The sequence below is a fragment of the Myxine glutinosa genome, chromosome 6 (assembly GCF_964187855.1).
Source record: "Myxine glutinosa chromosome 6, kmMyxGlut1.1, whole genome shotgun sequence".
NCBI lineage: Eukaryota > Metazoa > Chordata > Myxini > Myxiniformes > Myxinidae > Myxine > Myxine glutinosa.
The window spans coordinates 153,176,655-153,194,138 of record NC_136266.1 but is presented as its reverse complement, the minus strand read 5'-3'; the positions used below and the strand labels follow the sequence as shown (position 1 = coordinate 153,194,138).

Below are 17,484 nucleotides of genomic sequence, written 5' to 3'. Positions count from 1 at the left end.
GGAAGTGTAGCGAGCAAGTCATGTGCCTTGGGCAGAGGGTAATGGTCCTGCTTAGATTGTTTGTTTTATACTAATGCTTTGAATTCCTGTTGCGGACCGCCATCTTGGTAGGGCTTTTTAAATGACGACCACCCCCTTATATTCAAAAGGGGTGTTTAAATTTACCCAAATATCCGGTTTTCATCGATGCACTCCCTCAGAGTTCCCTTAGTACGCATGCAAAGGTTCGGGCCGCTAGGTATCATGGTTGTAGAGTTATGGAGACACACACACACACACACACACACACACACACACACACACACACACACACACACAAGCTCTTTTATTATTATAGATAGAAGATAGACAGGTGTGTGTGTGTGTGTGTGTGTGTGTGTGTGTGTGTGTGTGTGTGTGTGTGTGTGTGTGTGTGTGTGTGTAGTTCAACTCGTGATACGAGTGATGTTCATTTGTCAACAGAAAGCTCATAGTGGACCTATATGGATAATTGACTTGTAGGACACAGACATTCGGAGACATTGGTGTATATTTACATTTATAACAAGGATATTATAATAGTCATTGTACAAACACATACTTTATGGGATTTGAAACTGGGTTCACTCACAACATGAGCGACATTTTAGATGGGGAAACAATAAACAGGCAAAGTTGCTTAGGTATAAAGAGATGTCACAAAAAATCTAAAATTTACGAACTATAATGAATGATAATTTCCAATTATGTCACAGGTTGGGACCATTTCTCTCCCATTCTGTCCTTCGTCGTCATCCGAGGATTTCAAGAGCAAGTTAATCCTAGTGATGGAGAAGGGAATGCAGAAGCAAATACAGTGAGTGGAGAAAAAGTGTCAGAAAGAAACGAGTGAAATGAATGAATGATCGAAATGATGGAAAATAAGGATAAAGAGTGAAATTCAATAGTTCACAAGAAAAGTGTAAAAGTGAGTTAATAAGGAAACTTTTTTCTCTTCATACCAAGGTCAATAACAAGAAATTTAACTGATAGTGTAATTAATGTCTAGATTGCAGAAACTGAGAAAAAAATTTTGTCACCATGTTAAGGTTTCTCTCACAAGGGTAAATACACTACTTTATTTGCACAAAATGGTGGTTCCCTTTTTACTGATTGGCCAAAGTACATCAGCATTCACATATTCTATTTCCTAAATCAGTGTATACACAAGTGAAAAATCCATACAAGACAATTGGCTAAGTACGATGAAAGCTGCAAAAAAACCGAGGAAGGAACTGTCGGAATCCAAAGGGAAAAAAATATTTAAAAACTAGAACGACACTTGGTAGATCGCATGCCTACGCCAGGCTGAACAGTTTACGTTTTTCATCCAATAATCGGCCAGAACTGGCTTTTTTTTTTTTTTTTTTGTATACAATATCGAGGCTCGTGAAAGAGCGAACATTAATCACACAGAAAGACAAACCGACACATAAAACATATAACATAGGGAGCGGTAGACAAGATGGGGAGAGAGGGGGAAGGACACAAACACAACATTTGAGAGCAGGGACCGAGAGACATGGAGACATCGAGAGATCTGAGAGAGGGCGAGGGCTTTGGGGGGGGGGGGGCGTGGGAAGGGGGCAGTGGGAGAGGTATAAAACATATGGACACTGCCAGGACTTCCAGGAAAGAAGTTGGAATTTCAAACAAGGTGGATCTGGGGTGAATTAGCGGGGGTAGAAAAGATCAAGGTTTTGGATGGGGGAAGATAAGAGATGGTGGTGAACAGCTGTTTTAAAGACCTGGAGGGAGGAGTGGGATTGAAGGGAGTGAGGGAGTTTGTTCCAGAGGCGGGAGAAAAGAGGAATGAAAGAGTGAAGGTGAGCGGAGAGCCGAGATTTCGGCAGTTTAACCATCAGAGGGTTGCTGGCAGATCTTGTGCGACCTGTAGGAATATTTGGGGGACAGAGCACAGAGAGAGCTGGGGGTGCAAGGCCGGAGAGGAGTCGGTAGAAGACAGAAAGACCACCTACCTGCCTGCGGTGAGTGAGTGAAAGGCCCTCAGAGATAGCTTCATCGCGGGAGATTCCAATAATTCTGAAAGCTTTGGTTTCAACAGCGTGAAGCCGAGCTAGGTGTGAGGCAGGAGCACCGGCCCATAGGGGAGAACAGTATTCCATTGAGCTGCGGATGAAAGCCTTGTATGTGGTGAGGAGCTCAGGTGTGCCGAGGAAGGACTTCGCACGACGGAGGATGCCCAGTCGGCGACTGGCTTTGGAGGCCAGCTTGGAAATGTGGTTTTCCCAAGAAAGATCATGGCAGATAGTGAGACCCAAAATCTTGAGCGACAGAACTTCTTGGAGAGGATTGTTGAGAAAGTAGATGGGAGGGTTGTCCAGTCGATCTTTTCGGAGAGACATAGTAAGAGTGTGAGATTTGTCAGGATTGAAAGACATGTTCCACTTGTTTGACCAGTCTGTGATTTTGTCCAGGTCTTCAGAGAGTGAGGAGGCAGCAGACTGCCGATCTGAGGGAAGAGGAATGGAGCGGCAGAGAGTGGAGTCATCAGCAAAGAGATAGAGAGGATTTTCGAGAGAGTCAGAGAGATCATTGATGAAGAGGGGGGAGGAGGGGTAGGGTAAGATGTGGAAGAGGTGGAAGAGGTAGGGAGAGCTGTTGAAGGTGTGTCTGAGATTTCAGAAGGCTTCGTACCTGAACCAAAATATAATCGGCTTGTTCTTGTTGTCTAAGCAACTCATTTACCAGGTTTTGTCATAAGTCATCCACTTAATGTTTTTTATATCATGGTATATGTCGTTTTTGACCCCATCACTCAAAGGTGAAGAATCACCCAAAAAATTAAAAAAAAATTATCGGATCCAGATCCGTATTCAGATCTTCACCAAAATCGAATCGATTCTTCCTTGTCAGACACACAACCTGTCCACCAAGTTTCGTCCGAATCCGTCCACAACTTTTTCAGATACCGTGCTATATGTCGTTTTGTGCCCTTTTGTGCTCAATGGTGAAGAATCTCTTTTAAAAATTCTCAGATCCAAATCCGGATCTGGATCTTCACCAAAATCTAATAATTTCGTCCAATTGTCACATACCCAATCTCTCCACAAAATTTCATCGGAATCTGTACACAAAATTTTAAGATATCCCGCTCACAAAACAAGGACAGACAGACAAATACATAGGGATGAAAACGTAAAAACTCGACCAAAGCTTGTCCGATCAAAACGAAATTTCCCTAGCTAGTTAACCGAGAGCAGGACGCATTTAAACTTAATTTACATTATACCCCTGCAGGTTATAGCTCAAGGTCTTACACCCCTTGGAAGACTAAAACCACCATTGTAGGATGTACTCCTTTTTTCTGCCAATGTCTCGACTTTCAGAATGAAATTTTGCATCAATAATGGAATAAAAAGTAAGCAGGGTTGATATTTTTTGACCATGACCTAATTTTAAGGTCACGACCCAATTATAGACATTTAAACATTTTTCACCAAACTCAACTGAGGTTTGTCCAATCAGAACGACAGTTTCCTCTCTAGATAGCCTTGAGAAAGGCACATTTATGCTTCATTTACTTAGTGTGCGTGATCGGATGAATGTCGAGTTTGGAAAGGAAAGATGTCTTCATGTTTTGACTTATCGTTTATGATTTGAAACAGAATAATTTTTTTGGGTAATTTAATGAATCTTTGCTTTGATGAAAAAGCAGAAAAGAAGAAAGCATACATCAATAAAACTTCCTCAATGGATGCAGTCCAGGATCATCAGTCAATAAGCCAGAAACAACCAGTGGAAGAACAGCAGTGAAGAGACTTGAAAGAGGAATAGAGGATGGGGAAGGACATGGAGGGAGAAGAACAAGAAGAAAAATTGGAAAATTAATGGAATGGAGGTTATTAGGATTGAAAGGTGTGGGATGCAATAATAAGGTGAAAGTTCATTGGGATACAAATGTTTTAAAACAAAAATGAATCAATTTTTGTGCCTTCTCTGCCAGTGAATGTGTCTGCCCATAATGATATATGGACAGTAGGTATGTATTGTTGTAAGTGAGGGTGTTTAATCGCCCATGTCCTTGCTCACTCGCATGTCCATTTTGTTTCCTCATGAGTCAGCGCTCAACGCCACCTCTCCAGCCATTCGATGCAATACGCGACTTTCAAAATGATGTATTCTGCCTCAGATTGCTCAGTGTGCATGCGCAGAAACCCGAGGAAATGTCAGCATATAGGGCATCTTAAAGTATATTGTCTGTGGTATATACGGATTGGTACTTAAAACAGCTCACAAAGAGTCTGATTAAGCTGAAAATACTTGGAAAAGTACCTGAAGTAAAGGGTCGTGCCTCTGCACAACGAAAGATTTGGAGAACTTTAACTCGCTGAATGGGCATCTACCCGTACTCCCGACCATGTGGGTCGGTGCAAGGCCCGAGTGGACTGGCGTGTTCTACACAACCCCCCACCCCCAAATCCCCCTGATGGATTGGTACTCGTGAATGGACTGTGTCTCTGGATTAGGTGCTTCTGAACATCAATGGGAAGAACATACAGTCACATGAAAAAGTAAGTACAAAAAAGTATCAAAAAAGTTTTGACTTTTTCAACATATTTCAAAATACAGCTATTTGATCTTCATTTCAACAATATTGATAGATAAAGGTGATATAATATGACAAATATTATGAAACATTTACATTTTGTAGTCCATTGTATAATTTTGTATAATTGTATAATTGTATAATTTGGCTAACCCCCGCTCTAGCGGGAAAATGGCCTTAAAACGATCATTCATTCATTTTTCATTCAGTCCATTGTATAATTTAAATAAACATAAATGCAAATTTCGCAAGTGGAAAAAGTAAGTACACCCCTACATTTATCACTACTTCAAATACCTAAAATTAGAATCAGGTGCAACAGCTCAGGTGCAAATGATTAGAACATCGTTAGAGAGGATCTTGGAGGAACCTGTCTTATTTAAACCTCAGACATTTAGTTTGGTTTGCTCTTGTTGTTGAAGTGTGCGGCGTCACCATGCCAAGATCAAAAGAGCTCTCTGAGGCCTTCAGAAAGAAGGTTATAGATGCCTACGAGTCTGGGAAGGGATGTAAAAAGATCTCCAAACAATTTGAAATCAATCATTCGACTGTCCGGAAGATCATCTGCAAGTGGAGAAGATTCCAAACAACTGCCAACTTGTTCAGGCCAGGCCGTCCCAGCAAGTTCAGCCCAAGAGCAGACAGCAAGCTGGAAGAAATCTCGAAGAACCCCAGAATGTCATCACGGGACTTACAGGTAGCTCTTGCCACTGTTGATGTGCACGAGTGCACAAGTGCACGAAGTGCACGAGTCTACCATTAGGCCAGAAAAAAAAAATGAGTTGGTGATCGTCCCCGCCCGACCCTACGAAACACACCCGACCCGAAACTTTTTTTATTTTTTATTTTGAAAAAAATCATTCAAAAACGATCTTTTCACAGTCAAATTTGGTGCCGTTCTGCACCGCATGCGCAGTGCGTGCTGCGCAGTGCATGCTGCGCAGAGCGTCGCAAGTGCCTCAGGCAACTTCACCCATTTTACGTTAGCCATTCATGGCGGCTATTGTGTGAGATTTTTCCCGCTGAAATCTGTATCGATTCGTGATAGAATCGGCTTGAAATGCCTATTGTGATCGCATCAATAGCCCGTGAGGGCTCTTCCAAGACGGTGAAGGACTGGTTTGCGTGCAATATCGAGTTGGATGTTACAATCTCGGACTTCTATGCAGAGTTCTCAGACGGCAAGTATGATGGGGATAGGGAGCCATTGCCTGACGATACACGCGGTACTTTTGTCAAAGTATTCGCCGGCCCCAGTAAAACTGACATGACGAAAGTTTCACCAGCTTGCAAAGTTTCTGATGTGACAAAGACTCCTGGCTCATTTCTCAAATTTGTGTTGGCTGCAGACACGGCCACGGATCACAGGATGGAACCCGATAGTCGACCAACTGTTTTTAGTGTCCTCATGAATGCTGCCCGTGATGATGCTTTTTGTACTTGCCTGCCACCTATATTCCCGCTCACTCAGCTGCCACAGAAGAACAAGTTGAACATTTTGAGGAGAAAGGAGTCTTTATTTCATATTTTTCCATGTCAACAAAACTCAATGGAAAGTAGGAAAAAAAAATAAAAAATAAAAATAAAAACCTCCCTCCCTACCCGAACTTTTGAGAAAAAAGGACGATCACCAACTCATTTTTTTTATCTTGCCTTAGAAAGAGGCTGCACAAATTTGATCTACATGGGAGGTGTGCCAGGAGGAAACCTTTGCTGTCCAGAAAGAACATCAGGGCAAGACTAAAGTTTTCCAATGAACACCTAGGCAAAGACCAGCACTTCTGGAACAATGTGCTCTGGACAGATGAGTCAAAGGTAGAGCTATTTGGCCACAGTACCAGAAGACATGTTTGGCGAAAACCAAAGACAGCATTTGACCACAAGAACCTGATACCAACTGTAAAGCATGGTGGTGGAAATATTATGGTTTGGGGCAGCTTTGCTGCATCAGGGCCTGGGCAGCTCACCATCATAGAATCCACTATGAATTCTTCATTGTACCAGAGGGTGCTTGAGGATAATGTGAGGCCATCTGTCGGAAAGTTGAAGCTCAACCGAAGGTGGACCTTGCAACATGACAATGACCCTAAACATACCAGTAAATCCACCAAGGAATGGCTAAAAAGAAAGAAATGGAGGGTTCTGGAATGGCTAAGTCAAAGCCCGGATCTAAATCCCATCGAGATGTTGTGGGGGGATTTGAAACGAGCTGTGCATGCAAGAAACCCCTCAAACATCGCACAGCTGAAAGAATTCTGCACGGAGGAGTGGGCAAAAATTTCTCCCAGTCGATGCCAGAGACTGGTAGACAGTTATAAGAAACACCTACTTGAGGTTGTTTCTGCCAAAGGGGGCAATACCACCTATTAGAGCCAAGGGTGTACTTACTTTTTCCACATGCAAAATTTGCATTTATGTTTATTTAAATTATACAATGGACTACAAAATGTAAATGTTTCATGATATTTTTTATATTATATCACCTTTATCTATCAATATTGTTGAAATGAAGATCAAATAGCTGCATGTTGAAATATGTTGAAAAAGTCAAAACTTTACACACCTTTTTCACGTGACTGTATGTGGGGCTTGTGAATGGGCAGAGTAAGTTTTAAATGATGATATTTATTATTAATCATGTTGGGAGGGGAATGGGTGGGGAGCTACAGGAGCAGCTGTCATAAATATATTGTTTGTTTGGTTCCGGGGTCATAAGAGAAATTAAACTAGATTTATGTCCTTCCTTGGACGAACCGCTCTTGGCTAACCCCCGCTCTTGCAGGGAAAATGGCCTTAAAATGCCTGTTGTTGTGTTGTTGTCTTGGACGAAATAAGTGACCTTTCTTGTCTGTATGTGTTTTTGTATATTCACTGGAACAGGAAATGATAGGAAATCAACACCTCTCAGTCTCATCCATGGATATTTCTCGTATTTCCTGCGTTTCCGTGAGTCTGATTTGCATCCAGGAACAGAAGAATTAGGTTAACCCCCTTGAAATAGCCACTCTTTTGCAAATTATGTGTAAAAGCCAATTTTAGTTACTCGTGAGCAACGGCACGTTAAAAGTGCCCGGTGAGTAGAACCAAGTCAGTGAAAACGCACAACACACATGTGTGAAAGGCCTTGTTTCGCATTCATGCGTCATTTCCAAAGTCATGTATTGTGTGTGATTTGACTCAGATAAATGACAAAAGTATTGGTTAACGCTTGAGTAGTTGACACACTGATGTGTCATATGCGTCGTATTAAATAAATATAATACTGTACTTTCTGCCACACTAAACACGGATGCGGATACCCTTTAATGAAACAAGATAAGGAAGAGGAAGTATCAAATGTATATGGAAAGATATGGAAACATACAGCCGTTTAACGTTGCTTTCTGTTGGAGACATTGGAAGAGCAGAAGGCGATGGCATCTCCTGATGAAAATCAGTTCTGCAAAAGAAAACAGAATAAACAAATTTGATGAGCTAGCTATAGGTTATAAAAGTGTCGCATCGCCTTTGTCTTCAATTCATGTTGAGAGTTTGTCTTTTGAGAATTTGCGTTCTAGTTTGCACACATTGTCTCCAGTACTTAATGGTGAAGATCCTTCTGGTTCAGGACTATCCTTGGCACTCTATCAGTCATATTTAGAACATCGTATGCACTGGAGTACATTTGTACTGCAACACAAACTAAAGCAACATCCATTGGCATTACCATCACACAGCCCAGCAGATGGAAACGAAGCTACAGTGCTTGCTGCCGATTGGCCACATATTTAATCATTAAACAAGAGCGAGAATTGCTTTGCAATACATGTCCCCTACCGATGTGACATTTTCGAAGTCCAAAAAGGGCATAACTCTGAAAAAAATATATCTTTTTTTGCCCATGTTATTCAGTCTTTCAGTCTTTCTCTCTGTATATGTGTGTACGGCTGAAAACCATAGACAACAAAGGGCTTGTCCGATCTACTCTAAATCTTGCATATGTGTTGGTAGTACACTTGGTCAAGTCATGGGCACAAAAAAATGCCCCCCTCAGAGGGAGGGGAGGTGGAAATGGCTTACGATTCTCGCCTGTGCATGTGCCACAGTGCAAGTGGTTTACTGACCCCTGCTGCAGACAGGGGGGATTATTAGCCATGGCACAAAATATATTTCCCCCATCCCCTCTTCTCTCCCTACACTCACCCTCACTCTGGCTGCTTTTGAAGGAAGTGGGTGTTTCTAGTAAATACTAATACAAAGTAATATGTATGCAGAAAAAGGTAATTTTGCCCATTTTGCCAGCATTTATAATCAAAGTGGAAATGACGTGCAATTGACAGTAGACATGGGGCAGTACCGAACGAGGAGGGTGTCGTACCGAGGTGGAGGACATGGAACAGTACCGAACGAGGAGGGTGTCTTACCGAGGTGGAGTACATGGGGTAGTACCAAACTAGGAGGGTGTCGTACTGAGGTGGGGGACATAGCACAGTACCGAACGAGGAGGGTGTCTTACTGAGTTGGAGGACATGGGACAGTACCGAACGAGGAGGGTGTCTTACCAAGGTGGAGTACATGGGGCAGCACCGAACTAGGAGGGTGTTGTACCGACCGAGGTGGGGGACATAGCACAGTACCGAACGAGGAGGGTGTCTTACTGAGGTGGAGGACATGGGGCAGTACCAAACGAGGAGGATGTCTTACTGAGGTGGAGGACAAGGGACAGTACCGAATGAGGAGGGAGTCGGACCGAGGTGGAGGACATGGGACAGTACCGCAGTGTGTTTCACATATCAGGAATAGACTGTAATTACTTGGAAAAGCATCTTTGCAAATAAAGTAAACAAGAAGGTGTCAGGCAGTAGCCTGACAGGTATGACAAAAATTGAGAGAATTAATAATTGATTGATTGATTGATTGTGTAATTAAAATAAAGAAACATGGTAAAATAAAAAAATTGCAAAATAGTTGATCATCTCAATCAATAATTGGCTGATAGCATACCTAAAACACCATTGTTTCATCCTTATCTGTAACTTTTTGAAAATGAAGTAAATTATTTAATAATTAAATAATTAATCTATTAATTTATTAATCAACACATCAAAAATACCCTTCACAACCAAATCACTTGGTCATTGTCATGTCCAAATATCAGCTTCCTAGTTTAAAAGGTGCCTGATATATTGCCCAAATGAAAAAGGAACGAAATAAGTACTTAATAAATCGATAATAATTAAGTAATTAATCAATTAATTGATTAATCCAAAAATAAAAAATATTTTCTGGCCAAAGCATGTGATCACTATTGTGCCCCAATTTCAGCTTCCTAGCTCAAAGGATGTCTGAGATATCGCCTGAACAAACAAATGAGAGAACCTTGACCTTTAACCTTGACCTTTGACCTATAGAGTTAAAAAAAAAACATTGATGGCATCACTTTTGGCCTTCCGAACCCTCTGGTAAAGTTTGACAATGACAGCTGAAAGCATTTGAGTTATCGCACTCACAGATAAACAAACAAAAATATACAAAGATACAAATGAAACAGACTGACATATGTGAAACTTTTCAATCTTAGTCATAATAAAGGGGATAATGATTTTCATCACAATTCAAATGACTAAGTCAAATGATATAAGAAAGAATCATTTGATGATGTGCCAGAGTTTTATGACCACGTTAGTGTGAAATAAATATAGTTTAAACACTCCAAAGCGATAATGTGTGAGGTTTGATAAGAATTTGGGAATACAGCCATTACAGGGAAGAGTGTACGTGAGGCTGAGAAAGTAAGGTGGCCGTGTCCTCTACAGAGCGGGTCACCTGATGTCATTGGCTTTTTCCTTCAGTGATAACAGTTCAGCTTTCAGTTCATTCCTGTCGTGCAAAACCGAGTTCAGCTCAGATAACGTGAACCTGGGACGTTCTTTATCTTGCTGAACACACTCCTTGCATTTGCACTGCACAAGCACAACAAGGAAATAAAAGTCACACGGCTCTTCTGTAACTGATGAGACCGGACGGACATAGTGTGCAGTGATAAGGATCACGTGAGTGTGTAGCACGAAAGTGATCCTTTCCTTTCATGTGTAGAACATGGCTGCTGGTTACATCATTGCTGGGCTGTGCTGACCCCTACACACAACAACATGAAACTGAAAGACATCTGACAATCAAACCAAAGCTACTCACCCCGTGTGTACACCTCGCCTTGACATTACTTTGACTCCATTTGTCCCATTGCTCTCTGTCCTTTGTCGTTGCTCGCAAACCCAGGCTCTGTTCACGGGTTCCTCGCTTGCCGTCATTCTCGTCGTCGTTTTGTCCAGGTATCTTGCTCTCGGGTTCCTTCAGTGTTTTCCTCTTGTCGTTCCTTGTCTGACTATCTGCCCTTTCCCTTTCCTTCTTGTATCGGGAGAGAGATGCGCGCAGCTCTGCATTGAGTCGAATTAGTCGTGTCACCTGGAGCTGTAACTAGGAGGACAACAAGTGAAATAGCTGTTAGATGTGAAAATCAGAATTGCAGAACATTTCAAACTAGAAAGCAACTGAAAATGCAAAGCCTGTCCGCATCCGCTTTGTAGTCAGACGAAAACAGCTAAAAAATACATTAAAAATTGACGATTTCAGGTTATCTTGACCTTTTGACCTCAAATGCAATATGCTTCAGTCAAATGCAATATGCCAATATGCAAACCCTGCTCAAATTTCAAGTCAATCGGAAAAAATGGACGATTTTATGTAAACGTGACCTTTGTCCTGTTCACCTAAAAAAGCAATTGGCTTCTAGCTTCTGATTGGTGAACCAATTCAGTGACCCAATATGCAAAGTCTTGCAACTTCAGGTCAATCGGATGAAAATTGACGATATTATGTGATGCTGACCTTTGACCGTTCGACTAAATTATTACATTGTCATCTCCATATTCTCATAATAAAGATTTGTTGAAAATTTGATGACAATTGCTCAAATGGTAAAAAAAAATTACGGCCGGTCAGACAGACACAGAAGTGATTGCAAAACCCTGTCTCCTGCCGTGTGGTGTACGGACGAATTTTTTTTAATGCACCTGACATACAGGTAACCCCTACCAGTGAGAGAAACCTTCTCAAAACAATATTGATCATGATCCAAAAGGGGGCATGTGCAATGCTGGGATTTTTTTGGTAAAAGTTTATAATCAGCATCCGCAGTCTTCGACAGTGTTGTTTCAGACATATGGCTTCATCAGCTATTTACAAAGCCCTTTAACCTTATCGACATGATGATGGCATGTCTGCTGTAACTATAAATCTCGAGACAACATGAAAGGTTCAGTCTAGAACAAGGAAATACGAAACCAAAATGGCGGGAAGCGATGGGAATCTTTTCGGGGTCAAAAGGAGTGTTTTTGGATTGATGGCCATCAGCTAAATAAAGGGGGCAGCAGCACGTTTTGTATTGGGAAAGTCAGGAGGGAAATCAGGCTTTTTTAGGCTAGAGGAGCGTGGACAGCCCATAAAGGGAGGAACTGCAAATTGATGATGTCATTGGTAAATCCAGGCAGCAAAACAGAATTTCATTAAGGAACAGGATTATAAATAATTAAATTGATACATGTGGGAAATTTACATGCCCAGACGAGGACTCGATCAGGGTCACCCAGATAGCTCAGATGGCAGAGCGCTGGTGTAGTTCCACAGGGGACCTGGGCTTGATTCTTGGTCTGGGTGCGTAAAATTTTCCCACATGTATCAATTAAATTATTTATAATCCCGTTCATTCATTTAATTGTTTCACTACGCCCCCAGTGGTGTTTATAATAGCGGACATGGATTTGTCCCCCCCCCCCATTGGGGGAAGACCCTCTCATGTTCAGGCATTTGGTGCTCCTATGGTTGGCAGCAAGTGCCCCGGAAGCAGTGACGGAAAGAGAGTGGCAATTCTATGTGTGGGAACAATTGCATGCTCGGTCAGGGTCACCCAGATAGCTCAGATGGCAGAGCACTGGTACGGTTTTCCAGAGAACCTGGATTCGATTCCTGGTCTGGGCATGTAATTTTCCCACATGTATCAATTTAATTCAATAGAATTTCAGGAAGGGAAATGTTTAAAATATTATATTTTAATGCCAGGAGTTTAAATAGTAAGATGGAAAAGCTTGAAGCCAAACTAGAAGGCAAAGAGAACGACATCGCTGCTGTAAGTGAGACGTGGTTCAGTGAGCAATCTACCTGGAGGACAGGAAGGAATTCAAGGCTACAGTTTTTATAGGTGTGATAGGAAAGAGAAAAAGGGAGGAGGTTGGAATCTGGGTGAAAGACAGTACTGTATTGGATGGAGAGAAAGGGATGGCATTGAGGAGGGAATTGATCGAGAGGATTCTGTGTGGATAGAGATTAGAGATTTGAAGAATAGTGAGATACTTGTAGGATGTTTTTCATAGGGCTCCAGTGATGATGTGGGAAGAGCAGGAAAGATGGATAATAATGTGAATAATTCAAAATGGCGTGTGGGTAATGGAAGAGTACTGATTACGGGGGATTTTAACTTGCCAGGGATAGATTGGGTCCAGGAACAGGGAAAGGACGGAATGAGGAGGATTTCCTAGATCTAGCGAGTCAAGGATTAAATTTTTAACCCAGTTTGTGTATATATACCAAAGTATATAAGGGGGAATGAACAGGTCACAAGGATAAGTGTGGATCCAATGAGGAATAGCACAGGGAGAGTGGTTAGTGACGAAAGCAAGACGGCAGGATTATTAAACAGGTATTTTCCTTCAACATTTAAAGAGGTGAGGAAGGGATTTTACAGAAGAACCAGGTTGGAGTGGAGGAAGTAAAGGTAGAGCTAGGAAATTTAAGAGTAGATAAGGCTCCAGGACCAGATAATATGCACCCGAGAGAATTTAGGGAAGTGGCTGAGCAGGTAAGCGAGATGTTACTGGATATCTTCATTAGCTCACTGGATCCAGACAGGTACCGGAGGATTGGAGATTAGAAAATGTAACTACATTATTTAATAAAGGATCCAGAGAAGAATTGGGGGACTATCGACCTGTTAGTTTAACCCCACTTATAGGGAAGGTGTTGGAGACAAGGAACGGATGGGGAACCATTTGAATAGAGGTTCAAGGCATCTATCCAATGCTGTCTGAGAAGGAGTAACATATTCCAGGTGGAAACCAGGCTGGAAGCCAAATCGCTTGAAAATGATTAGTGAGTTAAGGAAGTGAGAGTTCCTGAGGTCAGCGCAATGATGGACTCCATTAATTATCTTATGACAGGGACAAGGCTTTTTAAGTTTGTAGCTGAGAGGATCCGTTTTGGAACCTTTTTTATGGATAGGAATGACGTTTGCAACGTTAAAGAAGGAGAAAGTTTCCCATCCATGAAAGACATGGGAAAGAGAGAGAGAGAGAGAAAGAGAGAGAGAGAGGGAGAGAGGGAGAGAGAGAGAGGGGAGAGAGAGAGAGGGGAGATAGGGAGAGAGGGAGAGAGGGAGAGAGAGAGAGAAGGGAGATAGGGAGAGAGGGGGAGAGGGAGAGAGAGGGAGAGAGAGAGAGAGAGAGAGAGAGAGAGAGAGAGAGAGAGAGAGAGGGAGAGAGAGAGAGGGAGAGAGGGAGAGGGATAGAGAGAGAGAGAGAGAGAGACTTTTTGACTTTTTAGACTTTTATTACAAAAATATAAAAATACAAGCCAGTCGGTGAAGATACTATTCAATACAGGCACAATAATCAAAAATACAGAAAAGAAAAAGAGATAATGACAGGAAATCAAAACAGTACAATGAACTAGAAAAGAAAAACAACAACAGAAAAACCGACCACACACTGAATCAATCCAAACAAACCTACAAATATACCATTAATTCATTCTCCTGCACCATGCAGATCCCATCAAAACACCAGATGTTCATAAACTCATCAATACATTTCTTCCTTTCAGAATCACAAAATTCAAGTTTGAGTCTTGCAGATGTCAAGGCATTAAAAAAGAACAAGACATCACATTGCCCAATCGGCTTTCCTTTCAGTTTTTCCCTCCTCGATAAATAAATTGCCATTTTCGCCGTGGCCACTAAAAACAAAAACAACATATGTACATGTTCTTTCATATCATTGAAACCAAAAATAAATGATCGCAGAGAAAAAGTGATCTTCATTTTTCCAGCCATGTAGTTCAGCCATTGAAATAAAGGCACAAGCCTTGCACAATCAACGTACGCATGGAACACATCCTCTGTGTAAACACAGAACGGGCAACACGTAGATGTGGGCGCGAAATGACTCACTAATTTATTAGACGGAATGATCCAGTGTATCATTCGCCACTGGAGGTCACCTGTCCTTTTGCTTACCAGCTTACTGTATATTGATTCCCATACAGGCTCAGATGGGAGTCCTTCCGGCATTAGCCCTTTCCACCTGGCCACTCCATTTAACGGTGAGTTCCCAAGCAGAACTGCAGTGCATAACCGATACAGGTCTTTACTACTGCATTTCTGAAAAATGTTTTGTCCCTCACTAATTGGGGGCAAGTCTCCGTGACTAGGCTGTACCAATAAACCAGGAAAATGCCAGTCATTGGATGTCACCAAAACTTCCTGGGTCCATCTTAGTCCAAGTTGGAAGCTTTTCTTTACTATTTCCTTTAGTACTCTTCCGATTATTCTGTTTGACCATATTCCAGTCATATCAGCTATCTCTTGCACCGTCTTCCACCCCCAACCAGAATCATGGCGGAGGTCCAACACTTTGATTATGCCCGCTGTAATAAAGTGTTGATAAAAGTCTCGGCTTCTTGGAATTGCAGGAAACAGTGGGTTGTAAAAAAGGGGTTCTTCCACAAACATGCTTGTAGCATAGGTTTCTTGCTGGCGACTAGTCGAAAGGCTTTGCCAGGCATTCAGAAGGCTCTGATAGAATGATGGTAGATGAGATGTGTCGACATGTTGGAGTTGGACTAAGAAAAGTTCAGGGCCGCATCCGAGCCCGCTTGCTTTTCGCAGCACGTGATAGGCCAGAAGTCGGCTTGGCAGTCGTTCCTTGTACAGCAACTGCTGTATGGTACACAGCCGAAAAGCCATGATACGACTTTTTATGTCGATCAGTCCCTGGCCACCTTCAAACAAGGGGCTACATATGACATTTGGTAGCAACCAATGGTGACCACTCCAAAAAAAATCCACGAGTAGCCTCTGCACTGCCTTTAGTAGTGCCTCTGGCGGCTGAAGGCAGATAAACCTATGCCACAGGGAAGAAGCCACCAAATTATTAACCACTAGAACCCTGCCTTTGTAGAAAAGGTGGGGCAGAGCTCGTTTCCACAGTCCCAGTCTTTTTTTGACATGCTCAACAATCCCGTCCCAATTTTTGAGGACGTAATGTGGAGATCCCAGGAAAACCCCAAGGTATTTGACTCCGTCTTCCACCCATTTTAACTTTGTTGGTAGATGCACAGGTGGTACCAGCACTCTTCCAGGTGGAATGTTCTTGAGACAGGGAATCCATAAGGCCTTACTCTTGTCCCAGTTACACTTCAAAGAAGAAGCGAGGCAAAAAAGATTTAAACATTCAACAAGTGCTTGGATATCACTCTCCTTCTTAACAACCACACAGACATCATCTGCATAAGCCGATACAACTACTGAAGGACTCCCAGGGGATACTGTCACTCCTGAAATATTTTTCCTAAATAAAATTAGGAGTGATTCCATTACCAAGGAAAATAACAACCCAGAAACCGGGCATCCTTGTCTCACCCCTCTTTGAACCTGTACCGGAGAGCTGAGTTCGTTATTTATTTTAAATAAACTAAATATATTGTTGTACAACAAAGTCACGTAGGCCCTAAAATTGACACCAAAGCCACATGCTTCTAGCACACGATACAAAAAAACATGATCCACACTGTCAAAAGCCCTTTCCAAATCAAGGAATATTATCCCAAAATCTTTTTCCAAGCAATCACATTCCATTAAATCTCTAATCAAAAAAATATTATCATAAATAGATCTGTTTGGGATGCAGTAATTCTGATCATGGTGGACTAGGTCACCGATTACCGTCTTCAACCGACTGGCCAACACTTTCGACAATATTTTGTAGTCCGTACATAATAACGAGACCGGCCGCCAATTCTTTATCTGTCGTAGATCCCCAGTCTTTGGAATCAGCGACACCACTGCTCTTCTGAAGCTTAGTGGGAGTTCTCCAAGCACCAAGGATGATTCCAGGACATTCAATAATTCAGGGCCCAAAAGGTCCCAAAAAGCCAAGAAAAATTCTGCCGGTAGGCCGTCAATCCCAGGAGCTTTCCCCGAGTCCATTTCACTTAGGGCCTGCGTTAGCTCAGGCAAAGTAATTGTTGAATCCAGGCCCAGGCACTGAGGCTCAGTTAGGGATGAAAGGTGAGAAGTTAAAAATTCCATGGTTTGCTCACAAACATTTTGTTTTGCATAAACTTTTGAAAAAAACTCTCTAATGCACAACCTTACATCTCCAGGGTTGGCAACCATGTTTCCCCTAAAGTCTTGTACAGAGAAAAGGGTTTTGGGTGACTTATTTACAAAATCCATTTGGAAAAAAGATTTACTCGGGGTGTCTGATACCTTTAAATTGTTTATTCTTAATCTGATTAACAGGCCTGCTGCTTTCTCCTGAATCAGCTCTCTCAGTTGAGCCTTCTTTTCAACCAATAACCTGTGGTCTCTTCTGATATTATCTTTAGCCAGTTTACACTCTAACCGTATAATATCAGCTTCTAAACAAGCCATTGTTATATTTTTTACGTCAGTATCATTTGAAACAAACTGCTGACAAAACACTCTAATCTGAGCTTTTGTGTTATCCCACCATAATGCTAAAGAAGAGAAAGAGGGCTTTCTTGAAAGTTGGATGACCCAAAAAGCACGGAAGGCGTCTTTAAAC

The 17,484-nt window shown here is 42.0% G+C and overlaps 1 protein-coding gene across 1 annotated transcript; it reads right to left on the bottom strand.

The window, feature by feature from the left end:
- Positions 1-511: 511 nt before the first annotated feature.
- LOC144892749 (uncharacterized) lies at positions 512-12,994 on the bottom strand. Its single transcript, XM_078781091.1, has 5 exons — positions 12,977-12,994; positions 10,763-11,044; positions 10,394-10,530; positions 7,953-8,027; positions 512-800 (listed from the first exon to the last, which is right to left on the bottom strand). The coding sequence occupies exons 1-5, from the start codon at positions 12,992-12,994 to the stop codon at positions 701-703; spliced, it is 612 nt and encodes a 203-aa protein (XP_078637217.1). The 3' UTR covers positions 512-700.
- Between the last annotated feature and the right edge of the window lie 4,490 nt (positions 12,995-17,484).